The sequence below is a fragment of the Ambystoma mexicanum genome, chromosome 10 (assembly GCF_040938575.1).
Source record: "Ambystoma mexicanum isolate Mex_15411 chromosome 10, UKY_AmexF1_1, whole genome shotgun sequence".
NCBI lineage: Eukaryota > Metazoa > Chordata > Amphibia > Caudata > Ambystomatidae > Ambystoma > Ambystoma mexicanum.
In genome coordinates this window covers 726,332,668-726,356,859 of record NC_090932.1, presented here as the reverse complement: position 1 = coordinate 726,356,859, position 24,192 = coordinate 726,332,668, and the positions used below count along the sequence as shown (strand labels likewise).

General features: G+C 45.6%; 1 protein-coding gene across 38 annotated transcripts in view; it reads left to right on the top strand.

Moving 5' to 3' along the window:
* The window catches only part of LOC138491680 (von Willebrand factor A domain-containing protein 5A-like), a 925,839-nt gene that overhangs the window by 741,617 nt on the left and 160,030 nt on the right, over positions 1-24,192 (top strand). For 25 of the 38 annotated variants that reach the window (XM_069618327.1, XM_069618326.1, XM_069618336.1 and 22 more), the window contains one exon: positions 9,244-9,306. The exons of the other annotated variants lie outside the window; for them this stretch is intronic. In XM_069618327.1, coding sequence (XP_069474428.1) covers positions 9,244-9,306 — 63 coding nt within the window. The remainder of the gene's footprint in view (positions 1-9,243; positions 9,307-24,192) is intronic. 38 annotated transcript variants of the gene reach the window in all.

Below are 24,192 nucleotides of genomic sequence, written 5' to 3'. Positions count from 1 at the left end.
CTGTGCTTCGTTTGCTGATGTTCTGGCGCACGGTGCCTCGGGCTCCCTCCTTCTGGAGGGGGATTGTTCTTGTGCTTCGTCTCGCTGTGTCCTGCCGTGCCCTGTCGCACCCACGGAAAGTTTGGTGCTCTGAGCCTACGGCAGTCTACGGCCGTTCTCCCCACTGCCAGCAGGTATACCTTCACTGTCTATAGTCAGTGGTTGTTTTGTTTTTTTTAAACAGCATTTTCTTTCTTCTTTTACCTCTAAAAGCACACCGTGCTTGGCTAGTAGCTGCATTCTGCTGTATGACATTTTATTTCAACCTATGGCTGATTCTCCGGTTTCTATGACGGGCCAATAAAAAAGATCGTCTTGCTGAAGTCCTAGCCCGTAGTTGTCGTAGAAGACAGCGTATTTGCACCAAGCATGTCAAGTTATTGCCAGACTCCTTGGGCTCTCCCGAGGATCCTTGCATTATCTCTGATACCGGTGTGGCCCCTCTCTCAAGGAGCCCAGTAACTATGGGCATATCCAACAAAAGTTACTCAGCCCATGGGGGAGTCAGTGCTAACAGCTCCATCTTGCAGGTTAACGACCCCAGCCCATCTACTTTGACCACTCCGGGATTATTCAGTTGTGAAGACAACACCAACAAGATTTCTCAAGTGCCATCCTCAATCTCTGAAACTAATGGGGATTGGCTACCCTGCACCTTTGTGGCTCCCTTCTCCCCAGAGGGGAGTATGAATAATCTCACCCCCTCCTCATCTTTGCCCTGTGTCTCAGTGAAGAACACTGATATGACTGCTGTGTCTGAGCATTGGAGCCTTTGGAAGGAGACTCTCATAACTGAGCTGAACAATTGTAACACGTCTGAGGACTTTGATGCATGGCTCGTGTCTTTAGATATTTCCGCAGAAAAATATCATGCGTTTTACTTCTTTAAAAATGCGCATGCAGCCAATGTCCCATCTACAACTGTGTTGTCCAATATTAAAGTGTCTTGCTCCTACCAAACTGATCAGATAGTAGCATGTGGCCCACGGCTAAAGTAACCTGCTCTACTCAAACAGATCCTCTTCACAAAAAAGTGAGGGCTCAATGTACTGGCGTCGGGGCTGACCTGTCCCCCCCTCGTAAGGATTCATCATCCACCCTCTCTCCTTTAGTGAATATATCACCACAGAATCCGAGAATAGCTCTACTGGAACCCCCCACTTTACCTGTGCCAGCACGTTTAGCCGGCTATCAGGAGGCGCAGAAGCCAAAAAGGACAGACCTAAGGTCTGTGCGCCTTAGGAAATCTAACATGCCATCTCTGGAGAATGAAGACATCAAGGCCCTTGTGTTGGACAATCAGAACTTCATTATTTCTAATGTCCCCAGATCAGCTAAGAACGAATCCCAGAGACGCACTCCGTAATAAAGTCCTTGCATGGCTACGTGCAAGGACGGGGCTTGGCGTAGTGCGTTCCTCTGATTTGAAACTCTTGCGCAGAATTGACTTAGCCAACTGTTGTTACCAGGGGAATAGTGATTGTATTTTGGTGGGATGTGGAGCTGGTACCCTGCCCATGTATCTGAAACTTTGTAAATATTTGCCTATGGGCTCTACGAATCTTGAGCTTATTGTCTAATCTATTGTTTTGTTATTTTTTTGCTGTAATTTGATGTGCTTTGTTCTAATGGGTCGCGTAATTTCCCCTTTTATGATTTGTAGTGTTATTTTAAACTTTTCGCTAATGTCACTTAATTTCTATATCCTTCTGATGCTTTGTTTTTTGTGTTTTGCTCCTATGTATTTATGCTATTTATTCTTTTCATGTTGTTTGTAAGTTTTTGTTTTTGTGTAGCACTCTGAGGCCTATGGGTTAGCAGCGCTTTATAAGAATAAAATCAAATCAAATCAAAATCAAATCACTGCATACATTTTTGTCTTTCTTTGGCACTGTTGCTGAAGCGCCTTGGTGGGCCATTCTCTCTCTCTCTCTCTCTCTAGGACTCACAGATTTCTTGTGGCGTCCTTCGGTTCCCTCGCTGTAGACAGGAGGCAGCACTCTGATGTCCCACTTTCCTCTGGGCTCTCGCACCGTGTTTGGGTGGTAGTGAGGCTGTGTCCAGGTTCCCGTGGCTGCTAGGAAGTTTCTTCTTCCTTCCCTCTTGCATTTGCTGCATGGTGAACTGGCCTCTGCAGTCCTTTGTCTCCTGCCTTCCTCCCGAGCCTGCGGGCTCTAAGGTCATTTTAACGTCCCCAGAGAGCCTAGGTCAACACCGAGAGGGCTCGGCTTTCTCAGGTTGAGTTCTACCACTTCATGCTGGGTAAAGTTTTTAAATATCTCGGTACCTATCATACGCTCACAGCCACTAGAGTGTATCTGGTGCTTCTCGTTCCTGGTGATCTGCATTACTCCATTCAGCCTCCTTGTCCCAGTATTTCTGGATGTATGGAGGTTTTAGGCAGGTCTTGGTGTTTTATATGTAGAGTATTGGAAGCTGTTACCAGTAAGTTTTGTTGATGAAAAAGTTGTCATAGGTGCATGATATGCAAATGGTTATTTTTCCTGACACCCAGCAAAGAGTGCTATGGGAGGTTTGGTACAGTGCTTGGTTTAGTGTGTGTGCATAGACAGTTACAGTCGTGGTTGCACAAAAGGCACAATCCCAAGTACCAATGTGAAAAAACTCCAGACCAGCAGTAGTACTTAACAGAGGCACATCCAGTGCTGTATTGGGGGGAACACACTGGTACCCTGGGGTCCAGCTATCTCAAGGATTTGGGTACCTTACGCCCGTCAGATGACCTATTATTATTAATATTTATTATTATGGTATTTATTTAGCACAAAACTGGCTTTGAGAAGCAAAGGAGCGCTTTACAGAGGTATACAACAATACAGATACATAACAGAGTGCTTTACAGAGGTATACAACAGTACAGATTCATAACATAGCTTTTCAGAGTTAGCAACAGGACAGATATACAGCGGGGGTGGGATACAGAGGGGCACAGAGGAGGTGTACAGCTGTACCGTGTGGTGGGGAGCAGAGGGACAGGCAGCGTCTAGTGAGTCAGGTGGCGCAAGGGGGGATGTGATGGCCTAGGTATTGAGGCGCAGAGATTCCTTGAAGAGGTGGGACATGAGTTCTTTTCTGAATTGTAGGAGCATGGGAGCGAGTCTTATGCTGACGGGGAGGAGGTTCCATAGTCTTGGGGCATAGGCATACAAGGCTTGTTTTCTGGTATTTTCCTTTTTGCAGCAGCGGATTTCAGGTCTGCACGTGTCCTGGCTCTGGTGGTGCCCCGCCCGCCAGAGATGCTGAGTTTCTCTGCAAGGTAGCTGGGTGACTTGAGGGTCACTGCCCTATAGATGATGCAGCAAGGCTTGAAGGGGATTTGTGCTTGCAGTGGGAGCCATTGAAGGTTGATGAGGGCCGGGGTGATGTGGTGTATCTGCGTAGACCCTTGATGAGACCTAAGGGCATTGGGGGGACATACCTTGTGCCAATACATCCATAGGGATCACCATAACATTGTCTTTCACAAGAAAGACCTCCAATAGCCAAGTTGGAAGTGTCCTGGAGCGCTTCAAACTGCAAACTGCCAGGAACCCTGATTGCCTGCCTCATCCATGCAGTGCAGCACGGTCCTGAGCAAGAGATAGGGCCAGACTCAGGAACTCAGTCCTTTAGAAGCTTAAACCGCCTGATTTATGTCAATCATTGACCATACTGTCTTGTTAAGACTAACCTACCTGATAATCTCTCCCCAGTAGGGAGCCACGTAGCGTGTCCCTTAGGCCTTACTACCCCCCATACCAGTTGTATTTTACAATAAAGAGAAAATAAGTGAAATAAAAATCTTTCTTGGTTTGTCTATTGTCATTACAGTGGCCAACCATATCCGTGGCTACTAGACTGTAGATCATACATTTTATGTGACAACCCCACCTAACTTCATAAAAGAAGTATGGTGCAGGGGCCCCAATGGGGAGAATCTCAGTGTTGGTGGCATTGAGGCAGAGGTAATTGGCAGTGCACCAGGCCTGGATGGCACAGAGGCAGTCAGGGATGAAGGAGGCTGCAAGGGTGTCAGTGGGAAGTTTGAAGAAAAGTTGTGTATCGTCAGCGTAGCACTGTAAGTTGGCCGAGAAGGAGAAAATGAGTTGTGCCAGTAGAAAAAGGTATATGTTAAAAAGCCAGGGCAAAAGAATGATGTAGCTTTGGGGGGTGTCACAGGTAGCAGAGGAGGAAGGGGGTAGCTTTAGATGCCAGAGCGTATACATAGCTGGAGAGAATGGATGGTGGGAAGAGCAGAAAAGGGAGGAAAGCGGGTAGATGAGATTAATAAAAGTGGGATGGTTAGAATGTCTTTTGTGAGAGGGGCGAAATTCAGGGACTTGGAGGAGATGGAGATAGGGAAGGTAGAGATGAATGGGGATGGGTAGCGGGGCGAGCGTTTGGAAGGAGTGTTTAAAAGGTAAATAGAGAGTGAGTGGTAGCATTAAGGGGAGCAATGGGTGTATTATAAATGGAGAATTTAGAGAGGGAAGGAAAGGAAGAGCCAAAGGCAACTAAAATGCAATGTGCAGGACAATTACAATACAATGGCAATAGGTCACTAAAATGCAATGGCAAGACAATACAGAATTGATCACGATGGACTTTAAGGCAGACTGCAGTAACCTGAGTGGTTAAGAGAGTAAAATAGATTGTAATAATCAGCTGATGGACATTGGTGATGAAACTCACATACTGGACATTTGTAAAATAAAAAGGAGTGGCAGCCAGGATGTGGGGAATGAAAGGGAGGGAGGCCCTAAGAGTACAGGCCTGTCCGGACCCAAACAAGGCTGAACAGGAACTACCATTGGTTTGGATCCCTTAGCTGTAGAAAACCTGGTTCAGCAGAAACAAATAAATGGTATGTTTTACTTAATTAGCCTCTAGCCTGTATGCCTGCTTTAATAATGCCGATTCTCAGAGGCAGGCTAGGCAGAGAAGCCAAGTGCAGGCCCAGGGTCTCAAGCCCCAGAATGGGAGTGACACTGATGGTGGCACTAGGACCACTGAATTGACTTCTGGCGTGGGCCCTCCTGTTCACTCAGATGCATGTAGGATACAGCAGTCACTACGTTTCAGGGCAGCCTATTGGCTGTTTGCTTAGCCGGGGGAGCCACGTTCAGGCTCAGGGCCTCCTATGGGGCTTAAACCCCCAGATTGGAGCAAGCGCCAGCTGCTGATAATGGCAAGGGTGTTCTTGGTCCTATGAACATAGAACTGGCATGGAAATTCACAGGCATAATGAGGGCTGTGTAACAAATTACCGTGTATCAGGCTTGGGGATGTGGCTGGGGTGACCCCAGACGCTGGGTCCCACCACCCACTCTGTAATATAGGGTTTGGAGGAGGGGCCACCTAGCCCCAACACATCACCAGCCTTAAAAAGAATACCTTCTCGCTAGAATACTTAATACATCAATCTTCACATGGTCTCTCCAAGTTCTCATTCTAAATTTTTTTTTATGTTATTGAATCATCTATCCTGGTGTAGGGTTGATAGTGGAATTTCTTAGGGTTTAGACCATTATATAAGAAGATTTTCCTTCATAAAGAATGAAGTGCAGGATGATGGGTAATGAACTTACAAAAAAGTGCTCAAGTTTCTGGATACCATAGGGAGAACCACTGTTTCTCCCTGTTTTATTATTAGGTTTCAATAAACAAACCAGTCATGTTTTAATTGAATAGATGCTTAGATCGAATTCATGGAGTGGCAAACACTGTTTATTGTAAGAACCGAATACATGGGTATAAGGGCTCCCCCTTCTTGCCTTAGTGTTCCCCAGAATATTTTGTCAATAACTCATCCTGTTATTCCCAACACTTTCTCAGAAGCCCTGATGCCTGCATGAAACCCATATGGTCAGACTATCTCGCCCCACCAAAAACCCTAATAAAGTTATTATGCCCTATTGCTGAACCGGTCTTAATACCGTTTACATTTGCACCATTGACCTAGGAGTAAGGTCTGTTTGGAGTTCACATTACAGAACAAGAAAGCAAACAGAGATGGGGGACAGGAATGCAGTGCCCTGCTCCCCCACATCAACTGGAATACACAATTTTGTGACTCACAGAGGACTGGTGTCTATAGAAAGGGGAATGGTGGTGAGCCATGTGAAGACTGTCTGGGATTCAAAACAGCAGGCCACCCTCTTGTGAACTACACAGAATTGTGCTTGTCAGTGTGAACTAATTAGGAGCAAAGGGTGATTCAAATTTGATAGACTAATAAACACACTTGGCGCAAAAAGGCACAACAGCCGAGTGTGGTACAGTATTTTCAGGCCACGGACATGGGTCCGCTTATATTTGAAAAGCTTACAGATCATTCAGAGTGTGAGTGTTAGAAGATGGTAGACAAGAGTGGTGCAGATGCAGAGTGAGATGAAATGGCGAGTGAGAAGAAAAGAGAGCAAGTATGAGGGAGGCGAATACACAGATGTACGAAGGGGAGGAAGAGAAAGGAAGGAGAGGAGAGCGACAAAACCTGTAGAAGGGGACATTTGAAGATGAGATGAAAATGCAAAAGGTTTTGGGATGGAGGGAAAAGACCTGGGGAGGGTGACAGTTGGAGGAGGAGGGAAGGAGTGAAAGATTTGAGAGTAAGATGGAAAATACTTGGAGAGCGGGGCCAGAGAGCATAAGAGGTGTAAGAGCTGGAAAGAGAATGAAGAGAAATGAGAAGAATTTATCATGCCTGTAGGTGAACCCCTATGTTCAGACTCTCACTCTCTTGCCCCATCAACCCCTATTAAATTTATTTCATGCCCTTGTGTTGAGTGTCAGGCCTAGGAGAGGTCAGATTTGCACCGGAGTACCAGTAACAAGGTCTGCTTGGAGTTTACATTACAGGAAAGGAAAGCAATTAGTGACAGTAGGAAGTGTGGGATAAAAGAGGAATGACGGATCCCGCAGCCCCATAACATCCAGCATTAAAAACTGGTTTGTCTTTCAGATGACCAGCAATAATCTACCTGTAGGTTGTCTGTAGAAACCCTCCACGATCATACGAACGAACCATTGGCGCAGACTGGCGACCTCGAGTGAAGTGCCAGTGGCCAGCTGTGAAGAGACTGTCTGGGATTCAAATGGCAAACACTCATGTGGCTCTGTCCGTAGAGCTGCACCTGTCATTGTGAATCACTCCGGAAGGGAAGCCCAGAACAATTCAAATCTCAAAAACAACTCACCATTTTTGGCACCAAAGACTCCACAGCTGAGAGTGTTCTTGTGTTTGGGGGTCCTGGAGGTGGGTCCACTCTCGTGTTTCAGCAGCTTCCGAATCATGCACAGTATGAGTATTTTAAGTTTGATAGTTGTGAAGAGTGAGATGCAAGGGCTAGTGAGGCGATGAATGTAGAGTGAGCAGAAGAGAGGCAGTGATACATAGTTGGCAAAGAGGAGGAAGGAAGGATGAAGATAAATAAAGGAGAGGGTAGTCGGAAGATCTGTGGAGGGAGACAATCTGAGGAGGTAAAGGAGTGAAATATTTGAGAACAGAGGCTAAAGAGCTAAATAGGGACCAGAAGCTGGAAGAGACTGAAAAGTGGAAGAGGGGGAAGGAGAATGAAGCAACCTGATAACATGGGAGGAGAAGGTAAAGGTAAGTAGGAGAGATAAATTAGAGAGAAATGAAGAGGGGGGAGGTGAGAAAGGAATGTTAAGAAAGTCTCTGATTATGAACAGGCTGGCATAACAAAAGCAAGATAAGTGAATGAAAGAGTGAGAGAAGTAAAGGTTAACAACCCATCTAGTGCCCTTAGAAGCAGATGAGAGAGGAGAAAATGCATTGAAGGTAAAGCTAAAAGGGCAGGTGAAGAGGGGTGATTGTTACATTGCATCGAGTGGGAAAATACAGGAGGCATGAAAGTAAGTTTTGGAGAAGGGAGTAAAGAAGATCAGACATCAGAGGAGTTTTCAAAGTGGTAGTGTAGATGAGACACCTGTCCATCTTATGTTTGGATTGGCTTATGGAAGAGTTGGGCACCAGTCACCTGGGGCTCATACCAACATCTCACCGGCACCAGTCAGCTCTAAAAAGGTGCCCTCCAGGTGTGTTATTATGAAAGTGGTGTGAGGAGTCCGAAATGAGAGCCAGACATAAGTTTGCTATGTTGTTGGTTAGAGTCGTTTATTGAAAATAAAATGGGTTGGGAAAAGGTCTCGCTGACCCTGCTGTAGAGGAATTTCCGTACCTAAATAAAACAAAGGCTCTGTCCGTGTCAAGATGTCAAAACAAAACTGTCCTGTGCCCAATGTTCTATTCTGACTCCCACACTACAAACTTAACTCCAAGGTGAAAAAGGGAAGTGTCTTTAACCTTCCGTGGTTTGGAGAAAGTGTTCATGAAGGAAGGATAAATGAGCTGGACAAATGTTTTGTCAAGGATAACGTTCTTGGTTCTAGAAGGTAGCTCTCTTCCCCTGGATTCTTCTTTACTCCTTGAGGTTTTCATACATTGGTGTTCTCTGGACCTCTTAAAGCTAAATGTCTTTGTTTCAGAGGGATGTTCCCTTCCTCTGAATTCCTCTCTACTCCTTGAGTTTAATTCACCACAGTGCTTTGGAATCTCTCTTGGCCAAGTCCAACACTTGCACCATAACCGTTTGACTTCACAGTCTCTGGGCCTCTCTTGGCCAAGTACAACAGCAATTTAGCTTCACAATTTTGGTTTCTTTCAAGAATAGTTCTTTGGGCTTTTGTTGGTCAAGTGCAACAATTTCATATTTTAGGTAGGCTCAAGCGTCTGTGTGTTCTCTGTGATGAATCCGGTGGAGTCATCACTGATTTCCCGACAGTGACCTTCTCCCATGTGGCCGGGGGACGACAGCCACTACCTGATCCTGTCCCTTGGGGCAGCTATATGAGGAAGGATCACATTGGAGGAGACAGCCCCGGGAAGATATTGTGGTTCCATTGGATGAGACATGGTATGCCCCAGTTTCCCTTGAAAATAACATCCCCATGTCTGAAACCCTTATGGCCTATTGTCATGTATCCACAATGAAGATCAGGGAAAACCCTTCTACCAAAACATCTGACCAAAATTCCAACCATGGTCTAATTTTCCAATGTGATAAAATCACCTCTGTCAATTCCACTTGTCAATCAATCAGAACTAACTTGCCATCAAAACCTTTTGAAAATGCTTATGTGAATTCCAAAAGTCAATCATTCACAATGGACTTCTGTTCCCAGAATTCACAAACGACTGGGACGAAGAAGAAGGATCAAGCAATGCCTGCTATCTTCTCAGCTCAGGTAAGAGAAATGCTGTTCCCCAGCGTCTGCGAATGCCTGGGAGTTCTTCTCTGGCTCCTTGTTTTCCCACAGCGACCCTCAGTTCAGCAGTTACTTCTTCCTTCGGTGGTGAGCTGTCTGACACCACCACATCGGTCCTGGCTTCTCAGCTACTTGCTTCTCGTGGATTGGAGAAGGCCTCTCTCTCCAATCGTCACAGCAGCTGCCTTCCATTCCTTGTTTTGGACTGCTTTCATTTCCCGGTCACAGGTGAGTGCCAGCAAACACTAGAGAATTTGCTAGGCTTGCAGTCTCCTTTGCTGCACATTGCTTGAGTTGTTGAAGGGGTGATAGCAGTATGCCATTATGGCATGAGGGATGGAGGGAATATCCCTAAAAGGGAAAGGGGGTATTGTGCTTCATCTGATGATGTCATGTCATTCCCTGAGGGTCGCCTCCCCCCATGTGGTCCTCCCTCAAATAGTTCCCCTCAGGGTCAGGTAGCGGCTGCCATGCCCTGGCCACATGAGGAGAGGCTATCTCAGGGAAAGGAGTGATGACATCATCAGATTCATCACAAAAATCGGTCTCAGTGACATAGCTGCCAGCTTGCTTCTTGACTGACTCCTGCTAGGAAGGATTTTCATTTTTGGGTAATTTTCCCACCAGTTGTGAACCCCCCAACGTGTTGCTGTTGTCTGACCACCCTACCCTCACTTTTGCCAGTGGAGCTCAGCCTTCTGCTGTACTCCGCTGGGCTTTTGCTCATTTTGTTATGAGGACACTGACATGCCCTTAAGACAATCAGTACTGGGAGACTTTGTTTCCCTTAGTCTTTCACTTGTTGCTATTCTTTAGTAGCATTTTATCAGTGCACAATGTACCTTTCACTACAGTATGCTGGGGTTCCTTTTTCATTTTTAAGGCCCTAGAAACCCTTGAAGGATTTTTGGTGAATGTACAAGTGTAAAAACAAAGAGGTGATGTCTGGAAGGTATAGACTGAATCATAACCACTGGCATTACTCGGGGCAACCCTCCAGACCATCGTTCTTCGCCTGCCAAGCCATTACAGAAGGGGAAAGACCATATGCAAATCAGGCTTGGTCAGTCGAGCCCGAACTGCTAGGTCACATCCCTTCTGCACAAGGCCACAAGCATCCCCAAACATGCTTCGGCCTTGTTGGGTCTCATCAGTGAGGAGTAGCTTGGGTCTCTAGGCCCAGCAGGCACGGGACCTACGTCTGGGCATACCCTGAGCCCACTGTTGTCCCATATGACCCTGTGTTTCTGATAGAACCTAGAAGGCCTGCAAGGGTGCTTTTACCCATTGGAATAGTGGGACAAACTATTCTCGGCACCTTCAACTTAACCTGTAAACGAGCCTTTTCGGAAGTGTTCCTGGACCGCCCAGTGAACTGACCAGCTCGTACGGGGCCTTTGCCCTAGGACCACTGCCGTCTTGAGTTATTACTTGAGCCTTTGGAGACTGTAAACTCTGGGTATAAGGCACTCTCACGCTGAGTTTCATACACCTGGCATACCTAGGTCTGTAATTAGGAGAGTACGCCTGAACCCGAGCATACGTATTCACTGTGCCCTCAGACTCGCTGCAGCAGAACTGGCCTGATCCCATCACCAGGAGTGGAGAAATCACCACTGTCCCGCCACAGAACCATCCCTGGAATGCAGCCTCTGAAAGCTGCAGAGCTGCGCAATTGCAGGATTTGAACCTGTGACCGAAGTGGACTTGACTGCCAAAGTTTGGTCCAGAGTACATCGAGGGTCGATGAGTACCTGCAACCCTTACCGGTGGCCCCTTGCACATCCATCAATTTTTACATACGAGTTTCCCCTGAGGGCCACTCTTCTTTATCAAGGTAGCCTGTACTACTGAACTATTCCAAACTCTTGCATCCTGTCCTGCCCTCTTGGGGTGACCCTTCTCGAATAGTGGGAACTTACTCTTCACTGCCTCACCCACCTTCCTGAGTCGCTGCAGCCCCTTGAAGAGACCCCGGTTTGACTTCACTGCACAATCACGTGTGCTAGCACCAAAAGTACTTTTGAGCTCAAGGCTCCACTCATCTTAGAGACTGGCTGGCCTCTTAGTTAGGGTTTGAATTGTGAAGGACTACCTAAACGATATTGATCCTTTTCTTTGCAGGTTGTGGATCAATACTGTGCACTATTCCTTTAGGACATTGGTGACTGTATATATGTTTGCTAGATTAGTGTTGTGTTGGTTTTGTTATTACTGCTGAATATTTACTTTGCGTTTTACTTAAAAGGCCTTTTATAAATGTATTTATATTTTAATATACACCTGAGTGAGTAATTGGTGCTATTGTTTGCTATGTGTGCTCATTGTGGGCTTTCAATCACCCTCACCCCTCCTAAGACCTAGTCTTGACCGCCGCCAATGCTACCGTGATTAGTCTGGCTTTCCAGAAGGTTGCCCTGTTCAAAGAAACTAGGCTGGCCTTCTGAACCTCTGCCCAACAGGTCAGAGTTCAGAAATCCATCTTAACACCTCCTACCAGCAAGTATTTCCTTCACCCCTTGCTTAGGCCACATGTGTGGTGTAAATATAATAAAACTGTAATTGCCTGTTGTCTTCCAGGGCTTAGAATGATACCTTTTGACACACATCTACCAGCAAGTATCCTTCCCCATTGCAACTGTACTAGCATGGCATAAAAAGCCACACTCACTAGTAGAGGGTCGCCCTCTTGTGACAAAGCTATCAGCCATTAATAGTCTCTTAGTTCTCCTCATTGGTCTCTGGCTCCTGCCAGGGTATGATATATTGCCCTCAATAGCCGGTTAACATTCTCCTTTCCCCTCGGCCTGATTCGGGCAATGTCTGAGATATAGTTTTCAATAATTTTACAGCTTTTATAAATATTATAAAATAAAATAAATACAGCTTTCATTATTCCTCTTAGTTCAGTCTCTGACAAGGTCTAAGATGGAGCCCTAAGCAGGCTTCCCGCATCCTCTCCGTATCTGGGTTTGGACTCCCCTTCTGACTCCCTCTGAACAACATTTGAAAGCCAGTCTGCTGCTCTCACTGGGCCTCATTATGAGTTGAGCAGTGAGGGTTAAATGCGGAGGTATTACCATATACCGCTGCATTACTGCACCGTCCAAGTATGAGTTGAGCAGAAAGTTGGAGGATTTACCACCAGCTATGAGCTGTGTATACATCTGTCAACATCTGCCTGTTTTCAGCGGAATTACTGCCATGGTAATTGCGTTGAAATGCTCCATTTAGTCCTATGGACTCCAATTAAATGGGGACTAACATTGCCACCACTTGTAATCTGGCAGTAATACCGCCGGATCAAGTGGCAGTAACAGTAATTCTGTTTTGTGGTATCCCGGGGTGAAATCTCCCGGGATACCACCAAACCTGTGATGAGCCCACTGTCTCTAACTGTTGGGTTTTTAGAGTACTCTTGATTAGTCTCATAATCCAACAAGGCCCATGTTTTATTTTCCTTGTTGCCCTCCACAGTCACCTTGTGATTCGTTTTGCCCTAGTTTTCGCAGCTGTTTGGGTTTTCCCACCTTGCTTTTCCAGCTAGTTGTAGGGAAGTTCTCGTCTAATGCAATTGAATTCAATTAAGCTTTTCTTAGTGAGTCCAAAGGTTTAAAACATGTTTCTACTATTTTGGAACCAGGTGGAAGAGCCTAATCAGCTGAAATGCTCTGCGGTCTCCATTCCTTGAGGGGTTGTTTCTCGCATCTGTAGAGTGGTCTGTGATGAACCAGAAGAAGGACTTGGCTACTATGTGTCATGTTAAGAGTTTTTTATTTAAAATAAAAAGAAAATGCCTATCTAGTCTTACTGCCATGAGGGACATCCCCTGCCTAATGAAATTAAAACTTAGGGTGCTTGTCAAAGTCTGAAGTTAAATAGTCGTGAGTCCACATCCTAGAAGCCAACTGGCCCTACCACTTATAAAAATTAACAAAAAGAAGGAGGCCGGAGCAATAGCCTCTGTCTTCGGCATCTGCCTGGCCCATTCACCTGGTTATCTTTCCAGCAGGTTTATAAAATGTGTCAATGTCTCAAAACACAGTTCACAGGGATCTCCTTTCCATATGTTTACAACGTTTGTCATTATCTGAACATGCAGTTTGCAACCTCCATGTAGGTTCTGTTGGTCAATTGTTAATATATTTTTTATTTATTTGAATAATTGTATAGCGCACTTAACCTGTGGGCGTCTAAGCGCTGGTAGCAGCTTAGTAAGTTACAAGCAGAAAACAGGAAGGGTGCTGCTAATGAGGACAGCTGAGAATGTTACAGTCAGGTAGCACGAGCGGTGCTTTTAGTGAAACTGGTAGGATTTCAGTTTCTTGCGCAACACAGAATAGGAAGGCTCCAATATCAAGGCAGATGAAAAGGTGTTCCACAGAGTGGCAGCAGAAATGGGGAAGCTGGAGCCTCCGGCTTTGGTCCATGTGAATCTAGGAATAAGGAGGCGGTTGGCATGGGCTGACTGGGCAGGCCTGGTTTGGACAGTCTTTCGGACAGGTAGCCTGGGGCTGTGTTGTCAAGGCATCGGTGGGCGATGGTGAGAATCTTAAATTTGATCCATTCTCAGACTGGGAGCCAGTGTGCTGCTCTCCTGGCTGTTGTGATGTGATCACATTTGTTGAGACCCCGCGCGGCTTTCAGGGCGTTATTCTGAATTGTTCGTAATTTGTTCACATTTTGCTCTGAAGTGCCTCCCAGGAGGGCCGTGCAATAGTCCATTTTCACACCAATAATGCCTGTGGCAATGTTCAGGCAGTTGCCGGTTGAGAGGAAGGGTTGGCACTCGTTCATAAGTTTGGTCACGTAGGCAGCCGAGGAGGCAGTGGCGTTGACTTGCCAGGATAGCGATAGCGTGGCATCGAGGTGGAAGCTGAGTGTCTTGACAGATGATGAGACGTGGATGGGGTGACTGTCAATAGTAAACAGATGGTAGTTGGAGCTGAGCTTGGTGAGGTGGGAGGGGTTGCAGACAAGAAGGAGTTTGGTCTTCTCATCATTGAGACACAACTGAAAACAAAAAACAAAACAAAAAACTAGTGGGAGGCCTTCCACTTGTCAGGAATGGCAGATCACTGGCTGTGCCAGCGCCTACAAGGGGCCCACTGCAACTTTTCACTCAGCATTACTGGAGGTTGCCATGGAGACTGAGGCAATGCTCAATGCCTGCGCAGCCCTCCGTGCTTCCCTCGCGGCTTTCGACAAGAACGTTGCGTGTCCCCATGTTAACACCATGTAACAAGCCCAACAAGTAGAGATTGTGCTGCGTCGTCAGTGTTTCTTTTTTTGTTTGTTTATTAGTTGAATTTAGTTTGTTAACAGTCTTTTACAACATACTTGCGTTTGATCACAATAGCATAAAATTATTTCTATAAATTACATTACTTAAATGATCTAAAAACATGATACAATTTAAAATTCTAAAAACATACAGAACATACAAAATTGTAATGAAATATAGGAATTATCTCAGTCAGTGCTTTTATAATAGATAAAATAGACTCATTGGTATCATTGATTGGCATACCCGTTTCTTTGAGAATAAGATATCACATTTGCTGACTTAGCTATTTGCATTTGTTTACATTATTGATAATTTCCAGTAAAGCTAATTAAGGATCGCACATTAGAATACTTTAGCACAAGAATCTAATAATAGAGATTAAAAACATCAAAATTAGTATTTGCGCCTTCATATTCTTATGTCACTCGCATAGAATATGTTCACCTGCATTTGACAATATTGTGCCATGTATACCTCCAATACTAGCATGTTGACAGCAAAACCGGGTGCAGAATTCAGATACATTGATTTTCTATATCACGAGCTGGATTTGTAAATTTCCTATGTTTAGAGTCCCATTTACATAATCTGCTTCTTACTTTATGTGGTTTTACACACAAAGTAGTGTGCTTTAATTAATCACTTATTGAATTAATTAGGGATTTTTTCATTAGATCAGGTTTGCTGCAGCATTCTATACTAGTAGTAAGCACTACTGTGAGTCAGGCGCACCTGCTTTAAAGATTGCTTGCCATCGACTGAACTCTAGATCTTCCATCAATTAGCCATTACTTCTTGGGGAAAAGGTTTCGATTTAACTATTAACCAGACCACATCGGAACCCCCAACCCATTGCGCTAATAGACAAGTAAGATGCTAGTTTATTTCACTGGATTCACTTTGAGTTTTAGCTCATTATTAATGGTCTTCAATAGCCAGGTCAGAGATAGCACTAACAAAGTGTTTGTGCCCCACATACACCTGACCCATAACCATTCCCTTGAAAATACAGTTAGACCGATTTTATAATTTCCAAAATGTTTGTTTCTTTGAATGTTGAAGTAGTCACAATAGATTACAAGATGTTTCAGCGTTTTGCTTTGTGCAATTTCTTTACAGAATCAACAAGTTGCATTTGGACCTTCTTGGGGTACACATGCCCAGTGTTTAATTGGTTTAATTTTAGATGAATATACAGGGTGCGGGCCCTGTCACACGGAAATCTTGTGATGTATTGTTGGCGAGGTATTCTTTTGGTTGTAAATCGTGCTAATTCTTTGTAGTGCTTATATTTCCCAATACTTTCTATTGTTTTAGGCCAGTCAAATTCATATGACTTCTTTTTCACAAAAGCAGCTCTTAAGCAGAGATCATTGGAGTTAGAATCAATCTGATTGAGCAGCTGATTCATATTTTTTAAAAAAAATGTTATTGATTGAACATTCCCTTCTTTGCTGATTCTGGCTGTTCTCATATATGGAGTTCCTAGGAGGCATTTGCATTTTAGCGAAATTGTTTAAAAGCCTCCATGGTGGTGGGTCAAAGTGTGAGGAGTTATGGCAATGGAAAACATCTGTGCCACGAAATCAGGAAGGTACCTAAAATTTCTTGCAATATGGGACCCCCTCCAGGAGTACGTAGGGGAAAGAGAGGCTCACTACTTTAAACCGCGACTGCTCCGAAACATCCATATCCGATGAAGAGACATAGAGGAACCACAGCAGATGGTTGGGCTCAAAGACATGAACTGGTCAAAAACCAAGGTCATTTGGTAAAGACAACAGCAAGGGTGGGTGGGAAGGGTGGGAGAGGGTGGAGGGGGGTGGTGGGGAGAAAATAATACAAGGGAAAGTTCAAGAGGACAATCACTGGAAACAATGTGAAGGCTCCCAATATGGCTGACAATGATTTGAGGTAGTAATGTTTCATAGTACAAGTTGTAACTGTTTACAATCTTTTTTGTCGTAGTAAAATTGAAAATAAAATTGGTTAAAAATAAAGCTTCCACTTATATCTTGCCGACAGTGAAACCAGTCCAACTTCATGGAGCATTAATGGATTGGGTAGAGCGTTTGCCATCCTTGAAGTCTGATTCCAGACTTTGCCTTGGAGTTGGTCTAGAATATTATTGATGTTTGCCAAACACAAATCCAGGCCATATAGTATAGTTGCCTCCATTTTTAGAGAATAGAGTTCTATGAGTAGTATCATAGAGAATTTACTTTTTTTTTTATATATGACCTTAATTTGTGAGATGGCTGAACTGGCTTTGTGGAACAGAGACTTTTTCGACATCGTAACAGAACACGTCACCCAGGTCATAACCCAGATATCTTACAGATGGTACACGTTCGATACGTGGGCCGTCGAGGGTCCATTTATATGATGAGGTTTTCCTCTTTAAGTTGTTAAACACAATAATCCTAGATTTAGAAGGGTTGGACAAGAGATTATTCTCTTGTGCATATTGTGCAAATACTTCCAGTTTTTTCTGTAGGCCATAAGTTCTGGCGAACAGGAGGATGTTGTCAGCAAACGCAAGCCAGTGTATATAAAGACTGCCTAGTCTCACTGGGAAGGTGACAGATTGCATCCATATCTTATCGATTTCGGAATGATAGAGATTGAATAATACCGCTGCTAGGTTGCATCCTTGTTTTACCCCTACCCAAGGGAATTGGAGGGGTTAAAGCTCCTTGATGGTTTACTCTGATCGAATAGGTTGTGTTTTCATGTAGTTTAGCTAGGTTGCAGATATCTTTTATGTGAAAATTATGTTTTTTTATTTTAGGGGGAACAAGATTTTTTTTTCCACGCCCGTGACCCTGCAAATGTCTCATAGTTCCTCTCTTTAGGGCTCTGGTGAACATCCTTTTTTCCCTGCGACATGAAAAATGTCTAGGTGACGTGCCTTCAACTATGTTTGTTATACCCACCTGTACATCAGCAATGCCTTCAGTTCCTCTTACTTCCTGTTCTATAAGATCAGTGAGGGCTGAGGCACTGTCAGGGATGTAGATCCGTTCAAGATCCAAATCTTGGCCAGGGTGATCATGCTTCTGATATGCATGGCAGGTGACCATTTGACTAGCGTTAATTAAAGATTCTAACTGCTACATTTTTGCAGTGTTAAGGCTCACTGTATTTCTCATCTGAGTGATTTCGTCATGGTTTTCCTCCAAGTGGAGAGGAGAGGAGTTAGATAAGACCTGCACATATGATCTTACTAAAAAATTCTGCATAGAGATTATTTGAATATACCTCTCACAAGTAGAGATGTTAGAGGTTTGAGAGCTCTGTGTTTTCACACTGACTTTAAAGGATTTTACAGTCTTGGTGGCATTAAATGCCATAAATGTTTCGTGGGCACAGACAAACCCTTCTAATTCATTCAATTTTGCTAAATGTCGACTAGACTGTTTTTAAAATCTAAAGCATTGTGGCCCTGTCAAGGCGGTCGGGAGTACTGAGCCCATCCACGGGTGCCTGAGTATAAGCTGACCCCTCCCCACACCTCCTTACCTGCAGCGACGGCGGCCTCCAGGCCACGGGGAGAGGAGGAGTTCCTCTGCGATAGCATCGTCCCTGCCGCGGGTTGCTGCATTCAGCAGCAACGACGGCAGGGAATGTCGATGAGGGAAGCACGGCATCAAAGGGATGCCATGCTAACCTACAACACCGGGCCAGCAGCACGGCTCCAGCTGACAGCTGAAGCCTGCAAAAAGGAGGGCTGCAACCACTAACCCACCAGGGAGATCAAATTAATAAAGACAGGCCCCATGAAGGCCTCATTCCACTAGCCCACTATGGATTGGGATTCTTAATGGAATGAAGGCCCCATGGTGGCCTTACCCACTATGCCACCAGGGATTTTGTAACGCTCACCTGACTCCCACGGGGGCGCTGGCCTGGTTCCCGCTGCTGTGACCTCGTCTAAGGTGATGCGCAGGGTTCGGAAGACGGACTGGACCGGGCCCCAGATCTGGCTTGTCTGACTCGCAGAAGTATCCTTCTGTAGGTGAGAATAGGGGGTTAACTGTCTGCGGGGTAATGCAATCGGCCACCCACTTACCCCTCTCACCCTCCTCAAAACCCTTCTGTGCTTCCCCGTAGCGTCTCACCTTAGGGTCTGGAAGGACAAGCTCTCCATCCTGCTTCTGATGCAGGGGCGCGTTGGTATCCAGTTACGTCACTGGATTTTCGGGTGGGTGAGAACCAAACTTGCTTGGCTTCCAGGTAAGTTTTTCTATAAGTGGTTCCCCTTGTGTCCATGCATTAATGTTCTAATGCTAGTGTCTTTTTCCCCATAGGGGCCGGGGTACGGAATGCCGGGGAACAGGCACCGACCCGAGGTGAGCGGTGAAATCCTTGTGGAAATCAGGTAAGTCTTTAATGAGTGTTTTGGTAATGTCTTTTCATTCACTCATTAACGCTGATGTCTTTTTCCCCTTAGGGGCCGGGGTCCGAAAATGCCTGGATGCGGCGCGGACCCGAAATGAAAAGGGAATGACCCAACAGGTAAGTCTTGACATGGAGTTTTAGCTTCCCTTTTCCCTTCTTTCTCTCACCTTTGTTCTTGTCTTTTTCTCCCTAGGCGCGGGGGCGCGACTGCGAATCCGGATGGTCGCTGCTGAACATGGACGCGCCCTGTAAAGGTGAGTAGAATGCGGCGCTGCAGCGATCGATGCGATGTGCTTTTAAAAATAAATGTCTTCCTTTTCAGGATTGTCGGCGAAATGTCTCTGGGATGCAGATTTAGCAGGTGAGGCCTTTTCCTTCTTCTGTTCTCTTGTTCCCTTCCTTTGCAGGTGATTCAGGATGCTGGCAGGTGTGGCAGAAGTCAAGATGCAGGAGCAGACACGGTGAGCGTCCAGCTGCTAGATGCAGAACAACGCGAAGCACGTGTGGCTGATCGGGTGTGGTTTAAATAGCCTTGGAAGAAGTTCCTAGAATGTGTCCTTCCTCCAATCAGGTATGTATCCTTCCCCGACCACGCCCGGGTGGTAAATGAGTCCCACAGGTAAAGTAGTTCCTTTCAGGCCTCAAGGAGGCCGGGGTTCTGCAGCATGGTCTGCATCAGGTAAGTGCACCCAAACACTTTCATAATGAGCCTGGCGCCTATGGCGCCAGGACTGACGTTTTCTATGAGCCTGACGCCATAGGCGTCAGGACTCTGTCCAAAGGGCCCCTATAAGGGGTTGCTGGGACCTTCCCCGGGGACTTGATGGCCGCTTTCGGGGACGCAGGGCCTGAGCCGGCTCCCCGGGAGCGGGCATCGTGACAGCACTCCCCCCCAAGGCCCCTCCCAAGGTTGTTCCCTCCGGGGGTTTTGGTTTGTTTGGGAAGAGTCGGTGGAATTTCCTGACTAATCGAGGTGCATGCACATGGTCACTGGGTTCCCACGACCTCTCCTGAGGTCTGTACCCCTTCCAATCAATTAGGTAGAAAAGCTTTGACCTAAACATTTTTTAATCTAAAATGTTCTTCACTTCGAATTTGGGTTCCCCATCTATTTGAATAGGTTCTGGAGGTTTGAGTAGTCGGGTTCCGGGTACCACAGGTTTCAGAAGTGACACATGAAAAACAGGGTGAATTCGCATATTATCTGGTAAATCAAGTTTAACCGCTACTGGGTTAATTATTGCCGTAATAGAATAAGGTCCCAGATATTTTGGGTTAAAAGTTCGAGCCCCTTTGAGCGGTAAATGTCTGGTAGCTAACCACACTTGATCCCCAATCTGATACGGAGGTGCTTCACTCCGATGTAGGTCAGCATTCTCCTTGTATTTTCTCTTGGCTTGTTGTAAATGCGTGGTTGCCTCTTTGAAGGCTCGGGTAATGGTAGAATGCAGATGTTCTACTGCGGGCACTCCGAGGTTCTGAGGTGAGTCGAGGTTTGAGGTTCAATGGTGATGTCCAAACAAGGTATAAAAAGGACTATGGCCAGTTCCAGAGTGTACCGAATTATTATATGCATATTTGGCTATCCAAAGAATGTCTTTCCAGTTGCTTTCAGATTGCTGTAACATACACCGTAAGTACTGCTCAAGGGTCTGATTTGTCCTCTCGGTCTGACTATCGGTCTGAGGGTGGTGACTGGTCGATAATCTTACGTCGATTTGTGCCATTTGACAACATTTGCGCCAGAAGTGGGAAATGAATTGGCTTCCCCGGTCAGAGATTAGTATAGATGGGAATCCATGTAGCCGAACAATATTTTCGAGGAATTCTTTGGCTAGGACAGAAGCTGAAGGTAAACCTTTCAAAGGAATGAAGTGGGCCATTTTGGAAAACAAATCCACAATTACCAGAATGGTATTGTATCCCGAACAAGGAGGCAAGTCCGTAATAAAATCCATTGATAAGGTGTGCCAGGGTGCTGGCGGTATGTCTAGAGGTTGAAGGAGACCGGCTGGTCTTTTCTTTTGACCTTTATTTTGGGCGCAAACACCACAGGACATCACAAAAGATTTAACATTTTTTCGCCAAGAGGGCCACCAGAATTGTCGTTTCACCTTTTCCATTGTCTTGGCAATACCGGGGTGTCCCTCTATTAATGTATCATGATAACCTGAAATAACTAGTTCGTGTAAATCCTTGTGCGGCAGGAATAAGCGTCCTTGGTAATAAGGTAAACCATTATCTATGGTAAAGTGTGATCCCTTTTGTATCCAATCCTGTAGGACTGTAGGGTCCAGGAGTTGTTTCACTCTGACTTGAATGTCTTCAAGCGTCTGTAACGAAGTCATGCCTAGAATTCTCTGTTCGGGAATTATTGGTACTGGTTCTGAGTTTGTATCAGATTCTCCCATTCCAATTCGGGATAAGGCGTCTGCTTTGCCGTTCTTGCAGCCAGGTCGATAGGTAATCACGAAATCAAATTCAGCGAAAAACAAAGCCCATCGGAGCTGCCGTGATGACTGAGCCTTGGCGGTTTTCAAATACTGTAAATTCCAGTGATCAGTGATCACCGTGATGGTATGTCGAGCGCCAAGCAGGTAATGCCGCCAGGCTTTAAAAGCGGACTTTATGGCTAACAGTTCTTTGTCAGTGATTGCGTAATTAATCTCTGGTGCCGAGAATTTTCTGGAGCAAAATGCTACGGGATGCAGTTGGTTGGTTTCAGGATCTCTTTGAGACAGAACTGCTCCCATTGCTAGGCTGGATGCGTCAGTTTCGACGACATACGGGAGATCTGGATGTGGGTGTTTCAATATAGGTGCGGAGGTAAACTTAGCTTTTAAATCCTGGAAGGCCTGCTCGGCTTCTTCAGACCATTCAAAACATTTATTTTTCCTCAAGAGTGCAGTAATGGGTTTTACTATGCGTGAAAATTCCAGGATAAACCTGCGATAGAAATTGGCAAAGCCGAGCATGCTTTGAACCCCTTTTACAGAGCTAGGTGATGGCCATTTGAGGATGGCATTCACTTTTCTTGAGTCCATTCGGACTCCTTTGGGTGTCAGGATGAAACCGAGAAACTCATCTTCTGTGGTATGGAAAACACATTTTTCCAGTTTAGCAAATAGTTTGTGTTGGCGCAGTTTTTCCAGAACTGCCCTAACGTGTTTTCTGTAATCAGATTCCGAAGAGGAGTACACTAGAATGTCATCGATATAGACGACAACACAAACATCGATGAGTTCCCGAAGGACATCATTCATGAAGAATTGGAAGGCAGCAGGCGCATTGCACAACCCGAAAGGCATTACCTGGTATTCGAATAATCCATATTTTGTACGGAAGGCTGTTTTCCACTCGTCGCCTTCTTTTACTCGCACCAGATGATATGCCCCCCGGAGATCTAACTTGGTGTATATGCAAGCGTCCTTCACCTGGTCAAGGAGTTCAGGAATCAGAGGCAGAGGATAACGGTTTTTAACCGTTATCTGGTTCAATGCGCGGTAATCGATACAAGTTCTAAGGTCGCCTTCTTTTTTAGGCACGAAGAACAAAGCTGAGGATGCCGGGGACTTTGACGGGCGAATAAAACCATTGCCGAGGTATTGATCCAAATATTGTCTCAAATGTAGGTTCTCAGGTTCGGTAAGGGCATAAATCCTGCTACAAGGGGGTTGTGCACCGGGCACCAGATCAATTTGGCAATCGTACGATCGGTGAGGAGGTAACGTGTTGGCCTGTTCCTTTTGGAAGACGTCCTGAAAGTCCTGGTATTCCGGAGGTAATTGCATGGAGGCAGAGATTACAGATGCTAGATTAATCTTCAGGTTTTCTGGGTAGCAGGTTTGTGCACAATCCGGGAAGGTTATTCTCTTAGCTCGCCAATCAATTCGAGGTTTATGTGTCTCTAACCAAGGAATTCCAAGAATAACCTGAAACTGTGGAGCCTTGATTACATCAAACACAACTGCCTCCCGATGGCCGTCAGGACCAATAAGAGTCACCTCAGTAGTGGAATGTGTTACCGGTCCAGAGGCAATTTCAGTTCCATCGACTGTGGTGATGACATCTTTGCTGGTTTTAGGACGGAGAAGGAGGTTAATCCTAGAGACCAATTCACGATCCACATAGTTTCCAATAGCCCCACTATCGATGTATGCCTTTATTGCATACAACCGCTTAGGCTTTTCTGGATCTACGAGAACCATTGGCACAATGAAATGCGAGGTCTGAGAGTTAGTTTTCAAGCTCGGCAAGCGGACCCCTACGCTTGTCGGGCTGAGTCGTTTCCCGAAATAGAGTCTTCATGGTTTTTATCAGCGGCTCCTACCGCTTTTCGGGGCGGTTTTGCCGGGCAATCTCGTAGAAAGTGTCCAGAGTTCCCACAATAAAGACATCATTTTAACTGCCGCCTCCTTTCACGTTCCTTTTGAGTTAAGGGTTCTTTAACCCCTCCAATTTGCATAGGCTCAGAGACATCAACTCCCTTGGGGTTAGCGTGGGTCTTGACCAACAGCCGGGTCTCAAACCTGGACCGATGTGCTTTTCTGTTTTGAAGTCTGTGATCCAATTGGACCACTAAGTCTATATATTCTGTGCATTCTTGGGGCGGATTTACAACTTGGGCCAAGACATCTTTAAGTTCTCTGCGTAGACCTCGATAAAATAACGTGACTCTTTTATCCTCTGGCCATCCCGTTTCCACAATTAGTCTATTAAAGGTTGCAATATAGGATAGGAGGTCCTGATTGCCCTGTCGCAGGGATAGAAGTTCGTCATCCAGAGCCTGCCCCTGAGAGTGTCGAGCAAATAACCTTTCCATGCTTGCTTGAAATCCTTGAAAATCACGGAGAATCGGGTCATCTTGAATAACCAGTGGAACTGACCAATCGGCAGCGCAGCCGCTGAGATATGACAATACAAGGCTACTTTGGTCTGATCATTAGGGAAGGCCCCAGGTCTGCATAGGAAGTGCAAACGACACTGATTCATGAATACGGCGAATCGTTTGGGGTCCCCAGCAAAGCGTTAAGGTGGGGCCAGCGGCATGTTTCCAGGTAGATTAATCTGCACAGGGTTACTGGGAACCACAGGAGCGGGGTTCCCTCCGGAACAGGGTAGAGGAGTTTGTCCAGCTTGACCTTGCAAAAGCTGTCTGGCCAGGTCATCAATTCTTT